Consider the following 23,180-nt stretch of genomic DNA (forward strand, 5'->3'; position numbering starts at 1 on the left):
TAAGAGTTACTGTGTCCTTTCTTGTAGTTGTTCATACCCACTTTGCAGTTTGAAGTATCCAGCTCTACTGTGCTCTCATCCATTACGGATTTACCCTGTCAGCAGGATCCTCTGCTGCATGTAGAATTCAGTTGAAGCTCTGAACTTGAAGCTTCCCCAGAAAAGGAAGACCAAATACTCCAAAAAGTATGTAAAACGCTAGGGAAAGCTGACAAAGTTTAATCAACTCTTAAGACCCAGAGTCTTCAGTCCTCTTTAAAAGGAAGCTTTAAAGTCTTTCTGAAAACTTTTGACTTAAATTTTATTGAGAAACATCTGGAAAATGTTTCTCTGTCAGACCCTCGTATCACAGATTTTTCAGGATATGAGACTTGCACTTAGTCTAAAACTGTTTTTGCTGTTGTAAAGTGCTTGACAGAAGTGTTCACCTGTTTCATTCCAGGCCAGCACACAGGTACTTTGTTCAAAGCATGTTATTAATCTACTTGGTGAAAAACAAACTAAAAAGGGGTATAGGTTGGTTGTTTTTTTTCCATGAGAAGTGGAGTATTTTTTTTTAGAGCTATTAAAGTCAACTTGTGGCAGCATCCCAAAGTATGTTTATTGTGCTCCCGTTATTCTCTGCAATCTCTAACAGCTGGCAAACCTGCACTTACCTCACAAGTTGACAGTGTAAACTCTGATGTGATGTTTTTAATATCCTCCCCCCCATTTAATTCTGTCTTCAGGAGCAATGAGTTCATAGAATTAGTATCCCCATGCCTCAGGATGTGAAATACAGGGGGGCTAATACCAAAATACCCGATCTTATAGAAGTCTACAGCAAAACTGAGTGAAGTGCTGGGATTTTGGGGGTGTTTTCTGCGAAAACCAAACCCCAAACCAAACAAATTCAAACAAAAACAATGATGAAAAAATAGGTCTTTTGGGTTCCTTCTATGTGTAGCAAGGCAGAGGATGGGAAGTGGCATGCCATGCCTGTGTCCCAGATGAAGACACTGCCTGAGTAACCGGTTCTCAACAACGCTCTAGGTCTGTATGTACCTGGTGTGGATGAATTACCAACCCACACCCCGCTCACACAGTCTTCATTATGTTCCAGGAACTCCACACAGATGGGGCAAGACACAGGACAAGGATGTGTCAGAAGGACCTGTAAATCTCTGATTTCCGCTTATGCAGTCAGAACATAAGGTAGCTGAAGCTAAACCTTGTTGCTTGTAATAAAAAAAAGTCAGGCTGTCCTTGGACAGATGAAGGGCTGTCCTGAAAACCATGCTAGTGTCCCTGTCCCACACGGTGTGGAACGGGGGCTAGGAAAACAGCAGGGGCGTGTGCGTGTGTGCCTGTTAGGGTGCTGTGTGAGAAGCCTGTGATAAGGTCAGCCTCCCCTTGCCTCAGTGTCAGGGCTTCAGTGAGGTAAAGTCAGTCACGCAGCCCTGGTTTCGCCATCTTCCCGGAGGGTGGGTGGCGTAAGCTCTGCAGTGGGGCTGAGAGGAGAACGGAGCTGAGGGAAAAACCAAGGGCTGAGTCAATCCCCTGAGCTGCCTGCGCCTCCGCAGACAGCTTCATCCCTCTCAGCTCCCCCAGGCCCGCGGGCACGGCGGAGGCAGCGTTTCCCGCCGCAAAAGAGAACGCTGAGCACAGGCTCCCGCCCGCCACCAGCACCAGCAACTGACGGCCGTAGGGCCCCGCCCCGCCCCGCCCCGCGCCGCGCCTGCGCCCAGCGCCCTGGCTGCACGCCGCTCCCGGCCGGGGTGGGTGGTGGCGGCAGGCGCATGCGCGCGGGAGGCGAGGGTCCGCCCCGCGGGGGCGGGAGGAGCGCACGCGTCTTGGCGGCGGGCTGGCGGAAGGTAGCGGGGTTTCGCCGTCGGCCGATTCGCTGGGCGCGAGGCTGCGGCGCCCCGCCCACGCCCGCCCCCTCCCTCCCCCGCCCCTCCGACCCCCCTTCCCCCGCCCGGCGGCGCTGCGCTGCGCTGCGCTACGCTACGCTCCGCGATGAGGCCGTGCCCGCCGGCGGCGGCAGCGGCGCGCGCGCGAGCGTGAGGGCGCCGCCGCCGGAGCTGCTGCGTCCGCCAAGATGGCGTGCGTGCTGGAGGCGCCGCTCCGCATGAGCGTCCTCTCGGTGAGTGCCGCGGCCCCTGCGCCGCCGCCCGTTAGCGCCGCCGCCGGGGGGGGGCGCCCGCCTGCAGCTGGGCTGGGCCTGACCTTGGCCTTTGCGATGGCCGGGCCGCGGGCTGTTGCGGGGCTCCCCCCCCTACCCCCCCCAGCCCACCCCTCGGGCACCTGCCGGGCCCCTTTGTGTGGTGGCCGGGGGCCCGGCGGGCCGGCCCCGGGGCCGGGAGCGGGTCTGGCGGGCTGTGGTGGGCCGCAGGGGTGACATGGGCGTCGGTAGGGCGCTCGTTCCCTTGTGCCCTCCCCCACCCCCACCCCCACCGCAACAACTTGTCCCAGAGGGGCTTTTCTCTTCAAAACGGTATTCCCCCCTTTTCTGAGGTGTCTGTTCCCATTTTTGTTAGAGGTACTGGCTCTTCTGAATGTATTTTTACCTGATGACATGACTTGGACTCTTCGGCTGCCCCTCTGTAAACGTTTTTGGTCCCTCTGAAACTCCTGTTCAGCAAAAAGAGGCTTTGCTGACATTATTTTGAGCTGTAATAACCAAGCTGCTGTAGAGGAGAGTAGGGTCTCTCTCAGAAGTGTACCGGGCTGGTCGTGGCTGGCGAAGCATACTCTCCCAGCTTTTGCTAGCCGGTGGGTGTTGTTCTGGTGGCGAAATGCTGATCTTCTCGTAATAACTCTTGGGGATCTCATGACAGGGCCTCGTTGGCCTTTGCTGCAGGGAGGAGGCTGATGTGTAGCATCTGCGGGCAGGGCGCTGGTGTTGTGGAAGGGGGTCTCACAACTACCACTAGTTTTCCTTTCCATGGGGAAAGGAAGGAAAGATTAAGTAGAACAGCCGGTGCTGGTTGCCCAGTCCTGCTGCTCATCAGAGTTGTGCACTGGGAGTAACGATGCAAAAGGTGTACCATGGATACTGCTTAAAAGAGCCGAGGTTTTGTGCTTTTTCTTTTTTTTTTTTTTTTTCTTAGAATCTCTTACTAGGTAAGAGAACCATGAAACTGATGATGATAAATTATTTATTTTTGGGGACTACCTGAAAAACTTGTTTGCCTGGGTATGAATGCCCTTCTTCTACATATTGCAAAGCTAGTAGTTGATAGGGTAAAAGCCAGGATATTTTAGAAACAGAAAGCAGTGGGTTCTCTCAAGTCCAGAAGACTTTTGTGTATAAATACATAAATCAGGTAGATCAAAGTTTACTGGTGTTCTCAAAAATACCGTCTTTCATTACATGGTGGAAGTTCATCTGTAGAATTTATTTGGCATAATTTAATAGTATTCCTGGAGACAAAGCAGTCTTGCTGCCTCTAGATGATTCTTCTTCTCTCAGAGTTGTGTGAGACCATGGGCAAGAAGCTGCTGGTGCTTCTGACATCTGGGTGGGGAAGCAGGAGCAGACTCAGCCCAAGAGTAGATACTTGCAAAAGCAAGGAAGAGTTTTTAATTCCCTTATAGCTTCTTTCAAGGAAAACTCATAAGGAAAAAATGGGAAAAGCCTAATAAAAAGTTGAGTTGGCAAAAAGAAAAAAAAAAGTGAGATGATGGAAACGCACCCTGGCACATGTTCATGAGAACCTGGAGGGAAAATTCCCTTCCCCTTTCCCACCCTTGTTTTTTGGAACGCTTGCCATCTCCAACTTTGGATCTTCTCAAAGGGAACAACAAATCATTGGTGCATAAATGTTAGCTTACAAGCATGGTCCTGTTGCTGAGAAGAGGGTTCACTTTGTCTTATAAAGTAGCTATGGCATGACATGGAGAACACTGTGCTGCTGTCCCTGTTGAAGTTGTGTGGGACAGTATATAGACGGACAATCTCTGAAATGTGTAGATATGTTATGATAAAATAAGTTACAGAAAAATGTCTTGATACGAGCTTCCTTAATTTCGAGAGCTTATTTGTGGGTATGCTTCTTGAGCAACGTTAACTTGTAAATGTTTTCTTTCAGGAATTTGTGCTTTTTCTATATAGTAATTAAACATAATAAAATTGGAATTTAAGGCAGTGCTGATAAGTGAAGTAGACCCCTTTTACGTGCCCTGTTCATAAACAGCACTCTGTTAATTTGCTTTGACTCTTAACATGTTATCTACTTTAAGTACATCATCTTCTTTAAATCACACTTGATCACAGGGTTAATTCTTTGTGTGGATGTTGCCTAGCAGTAACTGCACATTTAAATATGATTCTGTGGTTTTGCTGCTATCCTGCCTGATAGGTTTTGTAGACTTGCTGGTGCGTTAGCCATTCCTGTTTGTCTGCCATTATATGAATTGATATCAACTATTAAAATTTTTTTTTTTTTTTTTTTTTTTTTTTTTCTCCACAGGAGGTAACGGCTAGTAGCCGCCACTATGTTGATAGATTATTTGACCTCGATCCTCAGAAAGTCCTGCAAGGTGTCATGTAAGTCATCTGAAACACACTTGGGCTGTTGGTTGTGCATAGACTAGGTTTACTTGAGTTCCACTAGAGTTGTATATCAAGGGCAAGAAGCTCTTCCTGTCTTTTTTTGAGAAATCTTGTTGGAAAACTTTAATGCAAACATGATAGTATTGTTTTAGCAGACTATCACTCTGTAGTGCATGTGGTTCATAACGCAGCCTCCCAGTTGCTCGAAATGAGGTTAAACATTCTGTGAGCATTCAGAATTTTTTTTTTGATACATTTCTTCCTTTTGGCCACCTTTTGCTCCTCTTCCAGGTCTGTTGAGACGCTTTTCTCTTATTCCACTGCCAAGTCAGTGTACCTGCCTCTTACTCTTTCCCCTGCTGCCGTGCCTGAGTGTTGGCTTGTTATTTTTTTTCATGGCTTCTATCTCATTGATGGGAACTGCGAGCTGAAAGAAAATGCTTCCATAGAAATTAATTTGGATGCAAATTTTATTTCAGTACTTCTGTTACATGCTAGTGATAAGGGGTAGTGGCTGAAAGAGCGAGTAGAAGACTTGCCCTGCTGAATAGGTAGTAAAACTGGTGCAAAAATCTGGTTGCTTTCTTGCTGTCCTTGGGCTATAAGCTTTCTATTATAACCACACAGCAACATGGCAAACAAGTCCTTGCCCAGGACTGACTTTTGGTGGTGAAACCAGACGTTTTCAGGCTTACCAGTAACCTGCTGGCTGTGGCTGCCTAGCAAAACACCAGAAGACATCGAAGGACCAAGTGGATCAAAAAGCCAAGAATGTTGGTTTTGTTGCTGAGGTGTTTTCCAGTCGCAGATGAAAAAAATTATTCCAGAAGGTGTCCCAGGGGCAACATATCAGAATTAGTGTCCCTTTGAAATACATGAAAAACACAACATACATAAAACTCTCCTGGAAACTTTATTGGTTGAAATTCCCCCTTACCTGTATAAAAACTTCTGGTATGCCACTGTAACTATGTAGAGGTTCTTAACCCTTCCCTGTAGGAGAGTCTGGTTCTGCTTCCATTCCTTGGCCGCCTTAGTCCCCTACTTAGAAGGACTGCTGTGATGGTCCCAGGGGCAAGGATGTGTCTCATCCTATGTCCAAGTGGGTTGTCTGAGCTCCTCTTTTCTCCTTGGCAGATGCTCTGAGCCCTGGGTGGCGTTCCCTCCCTGCTCTCTTTTCAAAGGACTGGAACCCACAACCCTTGGTAATTCCTTCCCTATCTTTTGAGGTGTTATTCGTATCTTTTGAAGTATAACTGATTTCCCAGAAACAAACGTTTTAGGCAGTATCTTTGTCTCAGCTAACATCTGAAATTCTTCATCTTGTTAATTTATATCAGTGGATTCTATGCTGAGATGCTTTTCTTGCATTTAAAGACAAGGAAATACCAATTTATTTCACAACAGCTTTCAAAGGGCATATTTGGATGGTAAACCATATTTGTGATGCTCTTGTTAGAATCCTAATTCTGAGAGTGTATCTTTCCTGACATTGAGCAAATCCTATGGGGTAGATTTGTTATTTTCCAAATATTGGTGGATGGGTGTGAAACAGTCCAATTTAGAAAAGTGTATATATAAAAATAGAATTTAGAATAGTGTACATCTAAAAAAATTCTGTCAATCCAAGATTCTCTTTGGGCAGAAAAATATTCCTTTGCCCTTATTCCTTTGACTTCAGGGTATCTGAAGAGGTATTGAGGTTGGAATGAACTGATATTTGGGGTGGAGTAGAAGAGGATGATTAAAGTTCTACCAGAAGTGTCTGTCAGAAGCTTTACCAGATATTCTCCTACTTTGCTGAAAATCTTTGGTTCCTGATATGTGCTGGTTGTTTTTCCTGCATCCTGGCTGAAAATGCTGGTGACCTAGATTTTTATTTTGATTGATGGAACTGTATGAATATCTGATCAAGAATCAGAAAATAGGCTGTCTTAAGAGGCTTTGTTTCTGCAGATTGTCTTCAGTTACAATAGTCCTGTTCTTCATATGCTATTAAAGATGCTTGAATGAATAACCTGGGTTTGGGGCTTTTTTTAATTGCATCTTTGTAATTTTAATGAAAACCAACTTCTGAATGAGGTTTGATAAGGGTAAAATATAGCTAAATGCTTCTTGGATTTGAAAATCATGCTAATCCAGTTGTCATCTTGTAACTTGAGAAGGCTTTTAATTACATATTCTGAAAGTATTTAAATGATCAAATCTCTTGTTTTTCTTTCTTTGCCATGAATTGTCAGAGAGGTGGTGTTCAGAACCTTCTTTTGTCCAGACAGTGAAGTCTTACCTGGCTAGGAGCTTTTTCCTTTTCCTCCTCATGGGAAAACTGAGAAAGCATTTCCCTTTTGTCTGATATTGCTGTATGTGGTTCTGTTATCTTATTTCAAAATGTCAAGTTTCCTGCAGAACTCTTATTCACATAATTTTTGTCATGTTCATCTGGGTGTTGATAGTAGATAGGAAGGGGAAGATTGTGCGTACCTGCCAGTAAATCATGAATTTCAGTTCAGCATTCGAAATGTTGAGATTCTTGCAAGGATGACTACTACCTTTTACTGTACCTGATAGTGAACTATTTAAAGTTTGCAAGGCCCACATCTTCATACCCATATCTGTATAGCAGTGTATGTATTTACCTTTCTATTTACTGTCTTTATAAATGAGCAAGCTTAATATAGTAGTTTCCTTCTGTAAACATAAACTCTACATTGTGGCCATGCTTATGCTTGGGAGGTCTTAAAGGTTTGCTTTGTGTCTACTTAAGTGCTTTTTCTAAACCATTCATCTACATACTGTTCTACAGTTCAAATTGTCTCAAATATGCTTTGCATTCTGCAAGGTCAGCATTAATGTCAGGTATGCAGCTATCGAATACATTTAGTGTTGACAATGCATAGACTACCTCAAACATATTGTAAGGGATTAAATACTGTGTTCTCTCAGAAATTCTCTTAAATATTTTGCCGTTATTGGCAGAGGAGCACAACACAGATAGCTCTGTAAATTTCTGCATTGTTATAAGAGCTTCATTTGTCCCAAGATGGTTGCTGCAACATCATCCTGTGCTTTTCAGTGTGGTAGTGTTTATTTCTTTTTAAAAACAACTCTGGGTGGTGATCCTTAGACTATCATTTGCTTTTCACACGCTCTTAAGCTCAGGACCACATTATTCAGATGCAAGACTGATACCTATTTTTGTCCTTTATTTGCTGGTCAGTGTCTTCTTTGAGAAACGTTTTGTCATGCTTACATTTAGCCTGATGTCTTCAAAGAGGCAATCTGTCATTTTATGGAGAGCTATGTAATTCCATCTCAAGGGCTGGTTTTGAAAGGAGCATTCTTTCTGACAAATCTGGCTTAAGGTCTCAACTGTTTCTCATCAGGCTGTTCTTCAGCAGTCAGAGGGTGTCATCTTTTAAGGCTTGTAAATAATCATCTTTCTGGTGCACTGAGAATTCCTAGGCTACTGGTGTTTCTGTGCTTTATGGATGTGCTTATCCAGCCAGCTGGAGTTACTAGACGAGCATTTTCCAAACTAGTGTGAGCATTGTATATCTCAGGAAAATGAAAGAAACATCCTATAGAAATGGCACTTGGTACTGAAGAACTAATTTCAAAGTGTGTATCTACTGTATCTTCCTTTTTCCCAGGGAGCATGTCTAGTGCTATGGTGGCAATACTGGTACAGATCTATGCAGTATATATAATTTGAGTTATATATGCTTTCTACACAGTACAATTTTGAGTGTTTGAGAATTGATATTGTCGATAAGGAAAGTATAATAGCTGGCATACGGGTTAGAACTTGCAGACCACTTTGAATCGGACACTTATGTTTTTAGGGTCCCTGCAGACTTAGACTGATAGTGCTGCAGTGGTTAGTGGTTACACTCAGTGTTTTGAATGCTCTGAAACTGCCATTTTAATGCAACCAAGATGTAATTGGGCTTACCTTTACGGTAGGTTCTTCGATGCAAAGTTAGGTATGTGTTAAAAGCTCCTCTAAGGGACGATGGACTTGTACTTGCATTGGACTGAAGATGTTTTGTACTGCTTGCTGGTTTCTGCCTTCTTCAAACAGAGCATACCAGAAGGTAGTCACAAACCAGAAGAAAAACCCCTTATATTTAAGTAGTAATGCTGCTTTCATGGAACCTATCTTGTATCTCTTTTGTGGTCAGTTGCTTTGAAATTAATTGGGAACACCTCAAACTGTGTGTGTGTGTTACATCCAACTGCTTTCATTTGTGTATTCCTGGATTTGAAAAAAATGTTCCAGGCACGTGTTTAGATGTGTGTGTAATAGTGTCTTGTATTTCTCAGCTATGGCAATTGGAATGAGAGCATCAGTGCAGTGTTCCATACATGCCTGCAGGGAAAGCTGTGTGAAATATAAGAGGCAGCTTCATGGAGTGGGAAGAGAAGAAATTCCCATCCCAGTTCTAATGGAGCAACAGGTACCACCTTCAGACGGTTATGAAGAGGCTACTTCTGCCTCTTGTTCTTCATGTCCTGTTAAGCAAACCTTCTTTAAGACTAAATGAGGAATAGCACTTGTTTTCACATTGTGCATCCTGAACATATGCAATCATGTTTTCAGGCTCTCAATGGGCACTTCCAAACCTAAATTTTCTGCAGGAGCCATGTTTTGTTCTTTGCATATTCCCTTGCTTCAGTTTTCATCAGAATGCCCCTGTAGAAACAGAGCAGTCCTTAGAGGATTGTTCGTGTTATACTTTTGCCTCTGTACATTTTTGATCGATTCTGTTATCTCCTAGGCAGTACTCTGTAATAAATACATATTCTTTCAGATGCAGTAGGGAAATTTGAGGTCTAGTTGGCTAAGAACAAGTGATGTAATTTTTTGAAGCGTTGTTTTTGTGCAGTGTTATTCATGTGTTGAGGGAAGAGGCTCCTGAGACTCTTCTGTTGATACTTTGTGAACTGCAGGATAGGCTCTTTGTGGCTTGGAAATGGAAAGCTTGTTCTTTAGGCTGCAGAATCTGACAGAAATTTGAGCTGGTTTAGGTGATGCTGAGAGGGTGCTGGGAGCACTACTCCATTTGTTGATTTCTCCCTTTCAAGAGGTCAGCTGAGGTATCTAATAGCTAGACAAGCTTTTCAGAGTGATAGAAGGTGAAATTGAAAGGCCTCAAACATCATTTGAGAATTAAGTAGTGCTCTGTGAAGAGTGGGTTTTTTGAACATAATTGCTTTTGTAGAGTCAGATGGAAGAATAGTGTAGATACAGAGGGAAGAGAGGAAGATGCAATAGGAGGAAAGAGTGTTCCTGTCATAGAATAAAATACTCTTTTGCTTTTGTGCTTTCTTTATAATGCAGCAAAAGGTAAAAATGCATAATACTATTTTTCTCAAGTAAATTGTTATGTATTGTAACTCCTGGTCTAATATTTAGAGGTGGGCTAAACTTTAGGAAATTAGGTATACCTATTACATTTGGCTAGCAGTCTTCAACCTAATAGGGTTATTTAATATTTCAACCCTTGCAGTTGCCATTCTGAGCCTGTGAGAGAGGATTGATGATTAATGAATCTGTTTCAGTACTGCCTTTCAGAAGGGTATGAAGACACTTTTCTCCAAAATTCCTCTCTTGATGCCAACCTCAGAGTAGTGATATTGTTGCTGTGATGATTTCAGACTGTAAGTAGGATGAGAGTTGAAACAACTATCAGACTAGCTGATGTAGCTGGAGAAAATCAAGTGAGTATTGGTCACAAAATTCTTGAGGTCTGAGTTAGAAGTGGCAAACTTCAAACTGAGCACAGTTGAATACTCAGGTCATTCAGAGTTTAACTTAACTTTATTAATCTGTTAGACAAATGCAGAGGAGAGGTGGTTGCCTGTAAGGGAGGGCAAAATGTAGCAGGCAGCTGAGGGAGAAATAGTTTTTATGCCCTTTGGGGGTGTGTAGAGGGTGTTAGGACTGAACTAGAGGTTGGGCCTGAGGGATTTGTGCCACAAAATCAGCAATGCTACTGAATTTGTGGCTCTTAATATTTGGAGTTTGATTTTTTTGGTTCTAAGCTGCCAGTTCAAATTGATCAGAACCAGCATTAAAAAAATTGAATTCACTTACTTTCCAAAACAAGCTCATTTTCAGTTTGCAATATGGAACTGTCTTCTTTTAGGCTAGCTCCCTGTAAAGGGTTGACATTTCTAGTAACATTCAAAGGACAGAACTCTGTTTACCAATTCATTTGTCTACCAGATGATTAAAATGAATTCAGTATGTATGCTGTATTGTGGTGCTGAACTGATAATTTAAATGTGTTGAGATTTTTTTATTTTTATTTTTTTCTTTGGGAATTTTAAAGTAGCAGGAAGGCTAGCTGGTAAAATTACTTGCTAAAATATACTTCAAATATGTGTTGTCTGAAATGTCCGGTAACTCTCGCATACGTAGAATGAGAGAGTTTATTTGGATATAGATAAATTATGGAGTTTCTGTCCTAGTGAGCACTTAGTAATACCCATTTGAAAAAGGAAATTCAGGAATGACTAAAGCGTATGGAGGCCCGTACATCATCTTAGCTGATAGCTATTTGGAGCTAAAAATCTGAGGCTATACTTTCATGTTAGAAAGACTTTAGATTATCATAATCTAACAGGTAGTAGCAATGTCAAATTAACAGGTTTTGGTGATCCTTCAGTGATTGCTGGCCTAAGCTGAAGTGGACAGCGTGTCATACAATATTACGAGTTAACATCAGAGAACAGCTAAGCAGGTGCTGGAAGGCCATTTTAAGGTATTTTCCTGTACTGAATGAAACTTAAGAGTTCTCTATGTGAATGACTTGTGGTGGACAACATGCTTTCAATAATGAGTGGTAGAGTTAAAATGGGAGAATGGACAAAACCAACTTTAAATCAAGAGACAGTGAATGAAAAATAGTGCTAGAAAAATGTAGTGTTACAGGATGCCTCATTGCTTAATGAAATTTCATTTAATTTTTGCTTTAACTGTGGGATATACTGCTAAATGCTGAAGGCACTACTTCATCCTGGGAGGGGAACTATCCTTGGGGGGAGATAGAGGCACTAAAAAAAAAAAAGGTAACACAGTTCCTTGTATTTGATGGTTTGGGTTATTCATCTGAAGCAACAGTGGTGAAGGCAGTTCTTTTCACGCGGTTTGACTGTTTCAGGATAGCTCTGAAAAAAGTATTTTGCTGATCTGGCGTCACAGAGCAGGAGATCTCTCAGATTCCGAGCGTGCTGCTGAACTGCAGCTGTTTTCCCCACACCTCTCTTTGGATAATTCTTTGCTGTTATGACCTAGTTTATTTAAATAGCAGAGATTGATGCTGAAATTGAAATGCTGATAATACAGAGCTCTAGCTATGGTTTGTGTGGTTTTGATTTTTTTACTTTAAAAAGTTTACATAATAAAAGCTAGCTAAACTCCCATCCTCCACTGACTTCAAGCATTTTAAATTTGAGCTACCTCATTCTTAAGGTTGAGTAGGCAATTTTTCTATTGATCACTGATCTCATGCAACTTGTAGCACAATTTCCAGACTCAGTGCAAAGGATGAGGCAATAAAACACACTTGAGAGAGAGGTGGGAAAAGCAGCATTTCCTGTTTTGTCAGTCAACCTAGAGATTTGAAAGGAACTTGAGTTGAAACTAAAGCCAAAGACATGGAGACCTTAAGCTGTTAAGCTTGATATAGAAGGCTAGCATGTGAATTGACTGACATAAGCTCTTATATGGAAGTAAAGATTTGATATGAGAGGTTTCTTCAGTCTGTCACACACACAGAGCAAGATAAGTATTGGAAACTGGGATAGATTCAGGGTAGGAATAAGGTATAAATATTTCTAACCACAGGTATGGATCATTGAAACAGCCTGCCTTTCTATTTGGTAGACTTTCCTTGGCAAGAAAACTTACGACAAGGTAAGTTGCCTCTCCAAAGAGGTTACTTCAGATAGGAGTTCAAGCAGTTTCTGTGGCATTGTGATACGGAGAAGTTGGATTAAACAATCAGTTTTAGCATTATGAATGTTAAATTATACTGTTCTGCATTGCTGTAATTATAGCCCTGTGCTATTTTTCTACAGCACTTTGATTTTATGCAGTGTCTGAGTACAGAATTAAGATTGGGAACAACCATGTATTTAGGGTTTCCTTGTTTAAATGTTGAGTTTGTTTAGTTTGCACTGTATGCTAATTGTGTAACAGTTTCCAAGTGTTAAAACTCAAACAAGTTGACTAACAGTGTCTCTGTATGCTACTTTGTTCTTTCCTGTAAAATCATCTTTTTCTTTGCATCAACTGATATTTTTTTGAATGGGATTAGAAATCTTGAAACTTTTCTTCCCAACCTGATGATTAACCTTAAAAATAAGTTGATTTATGATTACTGTGGTTTGCTTGAGTTGGCAGGAGTTTTTAATGTTTTAGTCACTTGGTTGGACTAGTAATCATTTTAGTACAAACATGCTCCTTGCTAAAGGGGTAGTAAACAACTCACTTGGGTAATTAAAAGATATTCAAGCCGAAGTAGCGTCCATCTTAGAAATTAATTCTCTCAAAATAACGATGGGCATATTTTAATGTGCAAAATTAGTCATTAATTCCTGTTGTTGATTGTTTTGCCTCTGTCCACAAAAATGGGAGAGTGGGAGGAAGGGAGAAGGAAAAGGAGGCAAAAGCTACAGAAAGGATAATTGTCAAAACTTTAGTTCCACTGTTAGCTTCTGACTCAAGTCCAGCCAGTCCAGGTCCCATTTGCTTATATGATATTGAAACTTAGAAACTCTCCTGAAGTTGGGGCAGACAGTTTTTATTTGAGCTGTGTCCTTGTATCAGCTACCAGTACCTCAGCTTTTTAGATATTTGCATTTTAAGTTTTTGAACACCTTTTCAGAATGATGCTTTGCGTCATTCTATTGTTTGTAATTTTGATCAGCCTCTGGTAGATAAATCTTCTGGTCTGGCAACACATTGTTTTGGTTGCTTCCTCTGTGTGCGTAATTGTCTTGGAATCTCTTGTAACTGTTTCAGACTAAAAGTGAAAGCGTTGGCTTGGAAGTTTCTAGGACTACTTTTCCTTCTGTGATTGTTCATCTCATGTTTGATATCCTTCTCTGTCTAGGAACTTCTTAAATATGGCTACCTACTCTATTTTCAAAAGACATAAGATGAGAAAATATGCAGGCTGTTTATTTCTTCCTTTTCTGTGTGGTTCCTACTGCTGCTTCCTCATCAAGTCACTTTAGCTTGTTTCAAGATCTTTTGTGTTGCTTTGCTAGAAGGTGACATAGGAAAGCTCTAGAGCTTCCTATCAGAAGTTTAAAATTTCTTATGTTTGTGCTTGATTTACTGTATATAAAATGTAGGTAAAACCAAATTCTCACCAAGGAGTCCATGTATCCATGTTATTTTCTTATGGTCTCTTGCAGAAGAGGTGCAGGTATTGGGGCTTGCTAGGAATGCTTTGGAGGTCTGTTCTTTCTCAGCTGGGAAGTTAGCTCATACCAGTTCAGAGGACTGCACGCTAACTACTGGACACTTCTGGTGTTTTTGTGGTGAAGATGTTGAACTTCAATAATTTCTGCTTAGGACGAAGTTCAGCACTTTAAGTTGTTTCTACAATAATAATTTACATTAACAGACTAGAATGCTAATTTTCTTAGGACTAAGACATTTCATAATATTTTTTTTGGCTAGGATTCATTAAAACTTAAAGGCTATATTTTACTCACAAATTTTTATATTTAATATTGCTTCTTGCTTATCTAATACACTTATGAAACTAGCATGCATTGCATTTTATTTATAGCTAATTAATTGAACTGATTGCTTCTGGGTTGCTATATTCCAGAAGACTGTTAGAGCTGATAAACCTCACCTGATAATTTTTTTTCCCCTTTTTTAGAGTTTGTAGGAAGAAAATAAGTCTTTCTGCTTTTTCAGCCTCTAGTTAGTTTCATAACTTAAACCTGAGTGGTCCCAGGATTGAACTAATGAAACTATATTCTTATTTCTTTAAGAAGCAATAAGAGATGGAAAAAGCTGGCTTAGCACTTCAGGAAGCAGTATTTCCAAGCGCTTAGCGAGGATCTCTTTGTTTTATTTTATTGTTGGCAGCCTATATTATCCTGCTTGAAAGTTTTTTCACAGAAATTACTTTATTGCATTATAGTAAGTGTAGGCATAAATATCAGCTATCAGATTTTAAATCTATGGATTAAAATTATTGTAATTCACATTATTTTGTTAAATGACTTTGAATTTAGTTTGAATCTAAACTATAAGATTTAATACACAGGATATTAAAAAAAAAAAAAAAAAAACGAACCTCAAATGCATCTTAAGACCTCTGTCATGCGAAAGCTTCATGGTTTGTCTTTTGGCTCTATAGAAAGCTACCTTTATGAGGCTGAGAAACTAAGTAGTGCTGGAATGTACTAGGTACATGTGTAAGATCTGCATTTTTCTTCTGAAGCTGCTCACCCTGTGCTGTTGCCTGGCAGTAGGGTTGATAAACTGTCTGAGAGCTTGGAGCTGATTATGGGTAAGCCTGTGTATCTCCCTCTTCTGGATCATGGTCTTCTCACAGGTTAGGCCTAGAATCACCATAGACTAGTTGTTCTTTTGAAGGTCTCATCTCTTTGTGATTGTGTTTCTGCTGCTGTTTCCTTCTTCCTCATTTCAAGGACTCCTTTTCACAGTAGGAAATGGGAGCAGTGTGCATGACATTCAGAAATAAAGTGGGTATCCAGTTTTGGACTACAAATTTCTGAAGTTTCTTTGTTACCTCTTGTAGAAGATAGTGATCTTTACTGCTTTTTCTCCTTGGATGAATCTCATGTTGTCTTGGATCTGAAATCAGTCAAGCTCAAACTTGTTGGATATGATGTTTTCAAATAAGGGAGCTGCCCTCAGTTTTTCCAAGGTTCATGATACACCAAGGACCTGGTAGACTAGGGCAGCACATGGTGGTACTTTACTTCTTAAGGAGATTAGCTTCCCGAACAGGAAAATCTCCAAAAATATAATATGGAATCACATAATTATTTTTCATAGTAAATGAAAGAAAGTCTGCTATTATTCAGCATTGGGTTATGGCATTTTAAGGATATTCTTGGTTTCCATATCCCTGCTTCCTGTGCATTGAACAGGTTCATTTCTGTAAGTGGCAAATTTGAAGAGATAAGCATGGAACTTGGGAGTGCCAAGGCATAATGCACACAAACATGGTGATCTTTGCTGAGTCCGATCTCTGACAGTTTTTGGTCACCTTACTAATTTGAAGGTATTTTACTTGCTTGCAAGTTGAAGTGGTCGAATGTACGTGTTGGATTTTTGTCAGAAATCTCAAGCTTGTGATATTTCTTGTCTATCTGCCATGACCTTTCTGAGGAACTTTATGAACTAGGATGGAGAAACTCATCTGATTCATTTACAGATCAGGACTGCGACCTCACTAAACCTCTTAAATTGAGCGGTATGGAACTTCGCTATGCTCCTGCCACTTCTGAAAGGGTCTCTAAATCAAATTCTAATAGTCAGTACTTATTACATATTAAATAGTTATAAGGTTAACAAGTCATTCTATTGCGGAGTTGGTGCAGGAGTCGCAGAAGTTTGTTGGTAGTGGGTTTTTTGGTTTTGTTTTTTTTGGTTTTTTTGTTTGTTTGTTTTAAACACAAAATAATGTGTAAAGTCACCTGAGCAGAGCATTAAAATGTTACCAAAATCTGTTTGTTAATTCTTCAGAGTGCTTGGCAAGTGCCTTCTCTTTAGCTTCTCAAGATGCCTTCACAGATACATGATATTATGTAGTCTATCTGATGACTTTGAGAGCTGGTGCCTAAGGATAACAGGGAGAGGTAGCCTTTTTGGAAATCCTAGAGTGGCCTGAGCAGTTTAGTATCTGAACCTAGCACATCTGTTGGTACAGTTTCCATTCCTTTGAGACATCTGATCATTGCTTTTGTCACTGTTTTGGACTCATTCTTGTATTTTAAAAACCTTTAAAAATGACTGGGATACTTCTATATCAAGCATTCAGCATAGAAACCACTGGAGTACTGTTTCTGAGTTCAGTGAAATCTTCAAGTGAATTCCTTAAATTTTCTTGGGCTTCCAGCTTAGCCTGTCTTCTGATCTTGCTCTTTCTCCTCTACCTCCTGTCTTGTGTGAAGTTACCAAACTTATGGGAGATAGAAAGGTCCAACATTTGTTGCTGATACTTGGCTGTGTAAAACTGTGTGCTGGGTAGGCAGATTCATGTTAAGTAATGGCTCACTTGAGGGGTCAAGTGTTTTCCTGACTCTGCCTGTGTTAAGAGATACACAGAACTGCAGGTCAGTGTTCAGCTGCTTTTAATGGTGCTCCCTTGTTGGAGCTCCAAGATCACTAGCCAAACTTGAGAAATTAGTCTCCTTTTGCTTAAAATTCCTAGAATGCTCTTATGTGGCCAAGTAAGTGTATGCAACAGGAGAGTGAGTCACATGGAGAAATACTTCAGGAAGAATGGGCAATTACCTTTTACTAATTGAGGTTTATAAAGGTTCTGTTTATGCCAGTCCAGATATTGCCTGCCTTGGCCAAGAAGTTTTTTATAACTCTAATGAAGTGAGTTTAACGCTTGGGACAACTGCTTATTGCAGTGGAATTTGCACATTCAGTGGGTATGTAAGGACTGTGTAGTGTTAATGGAGGCCAAGGTGGATCTTAAAGAACAGGGCTGCTCTAAATATCTTAAAATTTGCAGACAGCAGGTGAAAGAGTGATACAGTAGCAAGAAAACGTGGTAACTTAAAGCAGCCACTAAAGCTCCTAAATTATTTAAATGAGTTATGGGTATAGTTAGCCAGTGATTAATTTATCAATTTTGCAACTACTAACACTATAATCAATCTAGTTTTGTTTTTTGTTGATAAAGAATTACCTGTATTTGGACTGTTTTTGTTCTCTGCTCTTATAAAGGCCCCTACAACTAGAAAGTTTCCAAGAACTGTGTCATCTTGATTTTCTGAAACTGGTCATAAGTTGCTAGCTTGCTTTCAGATTCTCTGGATGTTCATATATGTTAAATATGTTCATATGAAGAAAAAAAATCTTTAAAAGGTGGTGATGGTTTTTAAGATACAGTAGCAATTTTCTGAACAAGAAGGTTGCAAACAACGCATTTTCATAGGACCTCTTAGTGTGTGCAACCAGTGTCCTTTTTCCAAAATGCTTCTCTTGTCCCTTTACCACAGTATGAATGCCTTTAATGTATTTAACCTTGCAGTAACTCTCAGACAGGAAAATGCTTTTGTTCCCCTTTTATTCCTGGGATTTTGACATACAGATGTTTAGGTGTCCTGCTGAATTTCACAAAAGGAAGCCTGTGGTGAAGAGGAGAGTGAAAGCCTGGTCTCTGTAGACTGGTGATAGTTCCTCGTTCCTCTTTTTTTTTTTTTTTTTTTTTTTGAGCTTGTCTTTTCCTGCACCCAGTACAATATTCAGTTAATATTTTAAATTACCAACATTTGATTTCCCAACCAATAATGTCTTTTTTTCTTTTAGAAGTCTAGTGAATATATGGGCACAAAGAACAAGTATATCTAGTTTTCCTCAGTAGTGAGACTTTCATGTCTGGTGTGCATGTGAGATAGTCTGGGTTTTTACTTACTTGCATAAGCTGGGACGTAATGGAATCCCAGAGCTCTGGGGTATTTATATGTGGGCTGTGGAAACTGTGCCCTGAAGCACTACTCAGTCCTGTAGGTGCAGCATGGACATGTGGAAGACTACTTGATAAACCTTCATGGAAATAGTAACTTCTATAGATTAAGCCCTCAGTACCTCAGCATAATTTACCAGGGTTTGTTTTTCTTTCTGGATTTACAGAGATATGAAAAATGCTGTAATTGGAAACAACAAACAAAAAGCCAACTTGATTGTTTTGGGAGCAGTTCCAAGGTATGTCCTTTGCTACTCTCCTTTTCACTGATTCACAATGGGTCTGGAATAATGATCCTTTGATGACAGGCACTTTTTTGTTATAACTTTGGTTGTAGTTGACTGCAGACTTACTTTAATGTAACTGAGAGAGACTTAAACTATCGTTAAGCTGATGTGTTACAGAACAGGCTGTTGAGTAATGATTTTAATTTAGAATTTCATAGCATTCTCTAAAATAGTCTTGGTGACTTTTATTAAACTTTATTAGCTCAGGAATGAAATCTAATTTCTGACATTGATGATATTAATGATGGATGGAAGTGGTTGTATCTTAATCCTGCTCTTCAGCCAATTGCCTGGTGAGTTCACAAGTGAAAATGTGTAAGGTTATGTTAAAAATATAATTTAAAAATATTAAAAAAATCTGAGATAATTTGCTTGTCTTCTCCACCTGCTTCAGAGGATTAAAAACCATTGACCATACTTTATTGCTGAATTACTGCTTCAGCTGATGTTAATTAACATTTTCTGGATCCTGATTCCACTAGTACAAATTTAACAGGTAACTTTAGGTACTGGATTGCTCACTGCAGCTTTCATTTCACCCCTCTTCTCCTCTAGCTTTCTTTCAGCCACAATTTGCAGCAATGGAAAAGGAAAACGATGAGCACTGCATTACTTGTGCTAGCAGTATGGGACCCACCTATGATCCTTTTGCTTAAATGGCAACTAGGTCCCAAACCGGTCCTGCTTGAGAACGCTTCTTCTGGCTTGTCAAAAAATGCATTTAATTTGCAGGGAATATCTTCTCATTTACAGATTGAGTTTGTCAAGGCTAGCCCTTTAAATTCCCTATGGATTAGCTGTGGGGAAACCCCCTCTACAAAACCTGCTGAATTATCTTCCATTTTGACCACGTGTAAACAGGTTAAGAGAAGACTTCACATGAGACAAAAAGATTGAAGTGGACATTTGTTAAAGATTATGCAAAGTTTAAGGAATTTTTTCGGCAACAGGCCCTAAGGGATTTTCACGACCACTGTTTATTCTGGTGGTTCCCATTTTAAAAGGGACAGAAGACCTCCAGCTTCCAAATCTAGAATCTGACTGTTCTTACATTTTGTAGGACTTCATGTTCCTTCAGTTATCCTTCTTTCTGCTGTTACTTGTATTGTGCCCAGTAATGAAAATCCAAACCTTTTTTTTTTTCCTGTTGTTAATGCCTTCTGGCTGTCCAAGTAAATTCTGTGGTTAACCTATAACTGCAAATAAATGACTGGGTTTGGAAAATTTTAAAAGGTAAACTATCATGCTTGCCCTCACTTCAGTACAAGTTATCCTCAAATGACAGGAAATCTAATGTCAAGGCTTTTCAGACTAGAGGTATAGATGAAGGTAAATTCAGCTGGGTTATTGTGAGAAAAGACGATTCTTGCTGGCTAAAACTTAAGTGGCATCATCTACCCCCAAGTGCCTTTCTGAAGGCTTTAGAATTTCCTCAAGGTATTGTAGACAGACTTAAACAGATTACAGACCATTTGGATTAGAGAACTCCTTCCGTTGTTTTCTCTAACAAGGTGGCAGGAATTCATTGGCTTTTTTGACATGCCTTCTAATTCGTGAAATGGCCACTGAAGCTGTTAAGAGTATGGGAACCTTTGGAATTCCAATCTGCAAAGTCAAACTTTTTCCTCAATAAGAATAGGAGTAAGCAAGCTAGCATTCTTTGTTTTAAGTCTCCTCTGTAAAGTTAATGAGGAGAACAGTTTTCTTTTCACAGCGTTAGATTGCAGTCTCCCAAGGGAAGTTGATTCCTTTCTGTAATTGCATGGGGATTGTTAGAATTCTGCTGCTGCTGCTTTGTCTTGTGGTTTACCTTCTTGTTTACTCATTTCTTGCTTCTCTCTTCTTCCCCAAGTATTCCTCCAGCAAGCTTTCAGAAGAAACACTTTAGATGCAAAGAACCCCTTCAGATTTCTGTCACTTAGTGGAAAAGAAAACAGTATGTTCAAATATTAGAACAGACTCATATGAGGTTTGGAAACAAGTCTAGGAAATATCTTTTGTTTGAAATTGGGCCAAATACTACTGGTAGGTATGAAGTATCCCTTTTATTTTAAAACGTTAGACTGCTGCTTGGTTGGAAAGAAATGCAAAGTCCTTTGAAGATCTCCATATGGAAGAAAATGCTGGGGAAGAGTGGCCGAATTGCTGTCATTTCTAGGCCAGTGGCCTCCTGAGACCATAAGCTGACTGCTTAGTGGTGTCATCTTTAGAAAGGGAGATACAGATAATACCTTAAGTGAAATTTTTTTGTCCCTTTTAAGTTCAGTCTGACCTATGGTCAGTTCTTGACCACTTGTTCTAAAGAGGGTGCTAAGAAAAAGAAAGTTGATTGAAGAAAGCTTGCAGACTTGCCATGTCTGGACTTAAGAACTAAGTAGTGTTAAGAACTGTACAAATGTGTATACCAACATGGTCCTAGGTGTTAATAATATAAATGTAGCCAGCCTTTATGTGGATTTTGTTTCATAAGAAATGATTTTCTATATCTCTTCCTCTCTACAGAATGAGAGTTATTCCTTTGCATTCTGATCAAATGCTGGCCTTGGGCACTTCTGTCAGGACTGCAGAAATTTTACTTTTTGAAACTGTTACTTTTTAGTAGCAGTCCCAGAAAATAAATTTTCTAAAGTTCAGGGGGAAAAAAGGTATTTTAATGCCATAATACCAAGTTCTTTCAGTGGCAGGCCAACTTAAAACAAAAACTCAGCCCTGCCTAAAAATGGTTTGCTACTTGTACTGTCCTTCAGTTTTCTAGTTTTTTTCATTTTACCCCACATAAGAGAATGAGGAAGTCCATACTAATTATTGGTGTGTTCCTTCACTTGACAATTTTGTAAGAACAAATACTGCAGCTCTCGCGCCTATGAACATGTCAGACACCTCTTCAGAGTCCAAGTTCAGTATTTAAAGCTTTTTGTCAGTTGCTCTTACCTCCTAAATCTCAGGAAAATGATTGAGTCCTCAGTTCAAATATAAGTTGTTCTTTTCTACGTCATCTTGATAGAGGATTTCTGACTTAATGAAACAATGTTCATTTAGTAGCAGTTAGTCTGTAGTGCTGCTGGCTCCCAATCCTCTGAGTTGTCATCAAAGCCCCTTTCTGGTGGAGTTTATAATAGAGGCTAGAAAAATGCTTGTTTACTGTGGAGTCCAGGCTGACAATCATATTGTCATCATATTCATTGCCACTTAATAACACCTAAGGTGTAGGGGAGCTAAAGACTCTCACTTAAGTTGTTACCAGGACCACCCAGATATCTTGTCATTCTTTGACATAACTTCAGAAGCTAAGCAGTCTTTCCATCCCAGCTCTGCAGTATCTTGTGGCCTCCTATATACACCTTCCCACAAACTGCACATTAACTACATTTTAAGGCCACTGAAAGAGAGTAGGTAAGGTTCTGTTGTAGGCAAAAGTTATTGTGCTTAAGCTCTTTCTGAATCTGCAATAAACAGTCTAAAGCCTCTGGCTTACAGAGATGGAATTGGAAAAGAAAAACATTCAATGAAATGCACATGAGAGTAAGTTCTTGATAACTCTGTCTTGCAAGTCTGTGGACCGCTTTCTGGTATCCTGAAAGATACAGCATTCAGTGGTTTGTAATCCCATTGCCAACTGGGCCTTTCAAGCCTGTGACGTATTTCCTCTCTTCCTCTTCCTTCATCTGGTGGATGGCAGAGGGTAGAGAAGGCAATGTTAAATTTCAGTCATCAGAGCATAGCTTTGTCTTCCTGTACATTGCAGTTACCTGTTAAAGCTCTGACCTGTGCTATTTTGTCAAAAATGTTAGCTGAATAAAGTTATTGCTTATCTAATCATTACTGAGAGTTTAATACTTAAAGTCTAATCCACTTCAGAGATAGTTTCTCATTAAGAACTTCAGTTATTCCTTTGCTCCAAAATGAATACAGAGTTTTTTAAATCAAATCTTAAACCTAACCATCCAAGACCTTTAACAAAACCACTAAATCATTCTTGTCACTTACCAAAAATGATTTTCTAACTTCCATCTGATTGTTCTCCAGAGTCTTAAGGCGTAAAGTCAGTTGTTTGGAGCTGTAACGTGGTAGTGTACTTCTTCCTAAACCTAAAGGCCTGTCTCTAGGTAGGTGCACCTCATAGAACTTTATATAGTTAATTTTCACCTTTCCCTAAGTCATTTATTAGGGATTCTGTTTAACTGGTGGGGGTTTTTTTTGTTTTTTTTTAATTTCTTTGGATCACATTTTAAATGACATGTAGAACAGCTGATAAACTCTTACCCATTCCATCATTTGAAATTTGAGTTCTGTGAAGCATACCATTAGCTCGTCTGTGGAAGTGAAAACTAGTAAGGATTTATTGGGGTTTTAACTTGTTTCTAGGGCTGTGAACACATCAGCATGGACACCCATGAAATTTTATGTTTCAATTTATTGTTAAACATAGTGAAATTCCTTCAGGTGATGTTCTTTCAGAGTTTGCCAAAAAGTAAGACTTCTGCTTTGATAACTGTGTAACCCACTAATAAGATGAGAAGATATCTCTCTTAACTGGAAGGTTCTGTTACATTCCAAAGCCTGGCAGCTAAGGAAAAGGATTTTATACAGGCTATGGGCTATATTAAACACAAGAAAAGTATCCATAAAGAAGACTTTTGCAGGCAGTAT

General features: G+C 40.1%; 1 protein-coding gene across 5 annotated transcripts in view; it reads left to right on the top strand.

Moving 5' to 3' along the window:
• The first annotated feature begins 1,161 nt into the window (after window positions 1–1,161).
• ARMC8 (armadillo repeat containing 8) overlaps window positions 1,162–23,180 on the top strand; it is an 83,155-nt gene continuing 61,136 nt past the window's right edge. Inside the window, exons 1-3 of one of the 5 annotated variants that reach the window (XM_041126432.1) lie at window positions 1,162–1,194; window positions 4,455–4,531; window positions 18,411–18,482. In XM_041126432.1, coding sequence (XP_040982366.1) covers window positions 1,177–1,194; window positions 4,455–4,531; window positions 18,411–18,482 — 167 coding nt within the window. In that variant the 5' untranslated portion in view covers window positions 1,162–1,176. Of the gene's footprint in view, window positions 1,195–1,968; window positions 2,126–4,454; window positions 4,532–18,410; window positions 18,483–23,180 lie in introns of those variants that run through there. The other 4 variants (XR_005933288.1, XM_030027273.2, XM_030027274.2 and 1 more) reach the window with 4 other exon arrangements.

Source organism: Aquila chrysaetos, chromosome 10 (assembly GCF_900496995.4).
Source record: "Aquila chrysaetos chrysaetos chromosome 10, bAquChr1.4, whole genome shotgun sequence".
Classification (NCBI taxonomy): Eukaryota; Metazoa; Chordata; class Aves; order Accipitriformes; family Accipitridae; genus Aquila; species Aquila chrysaetos.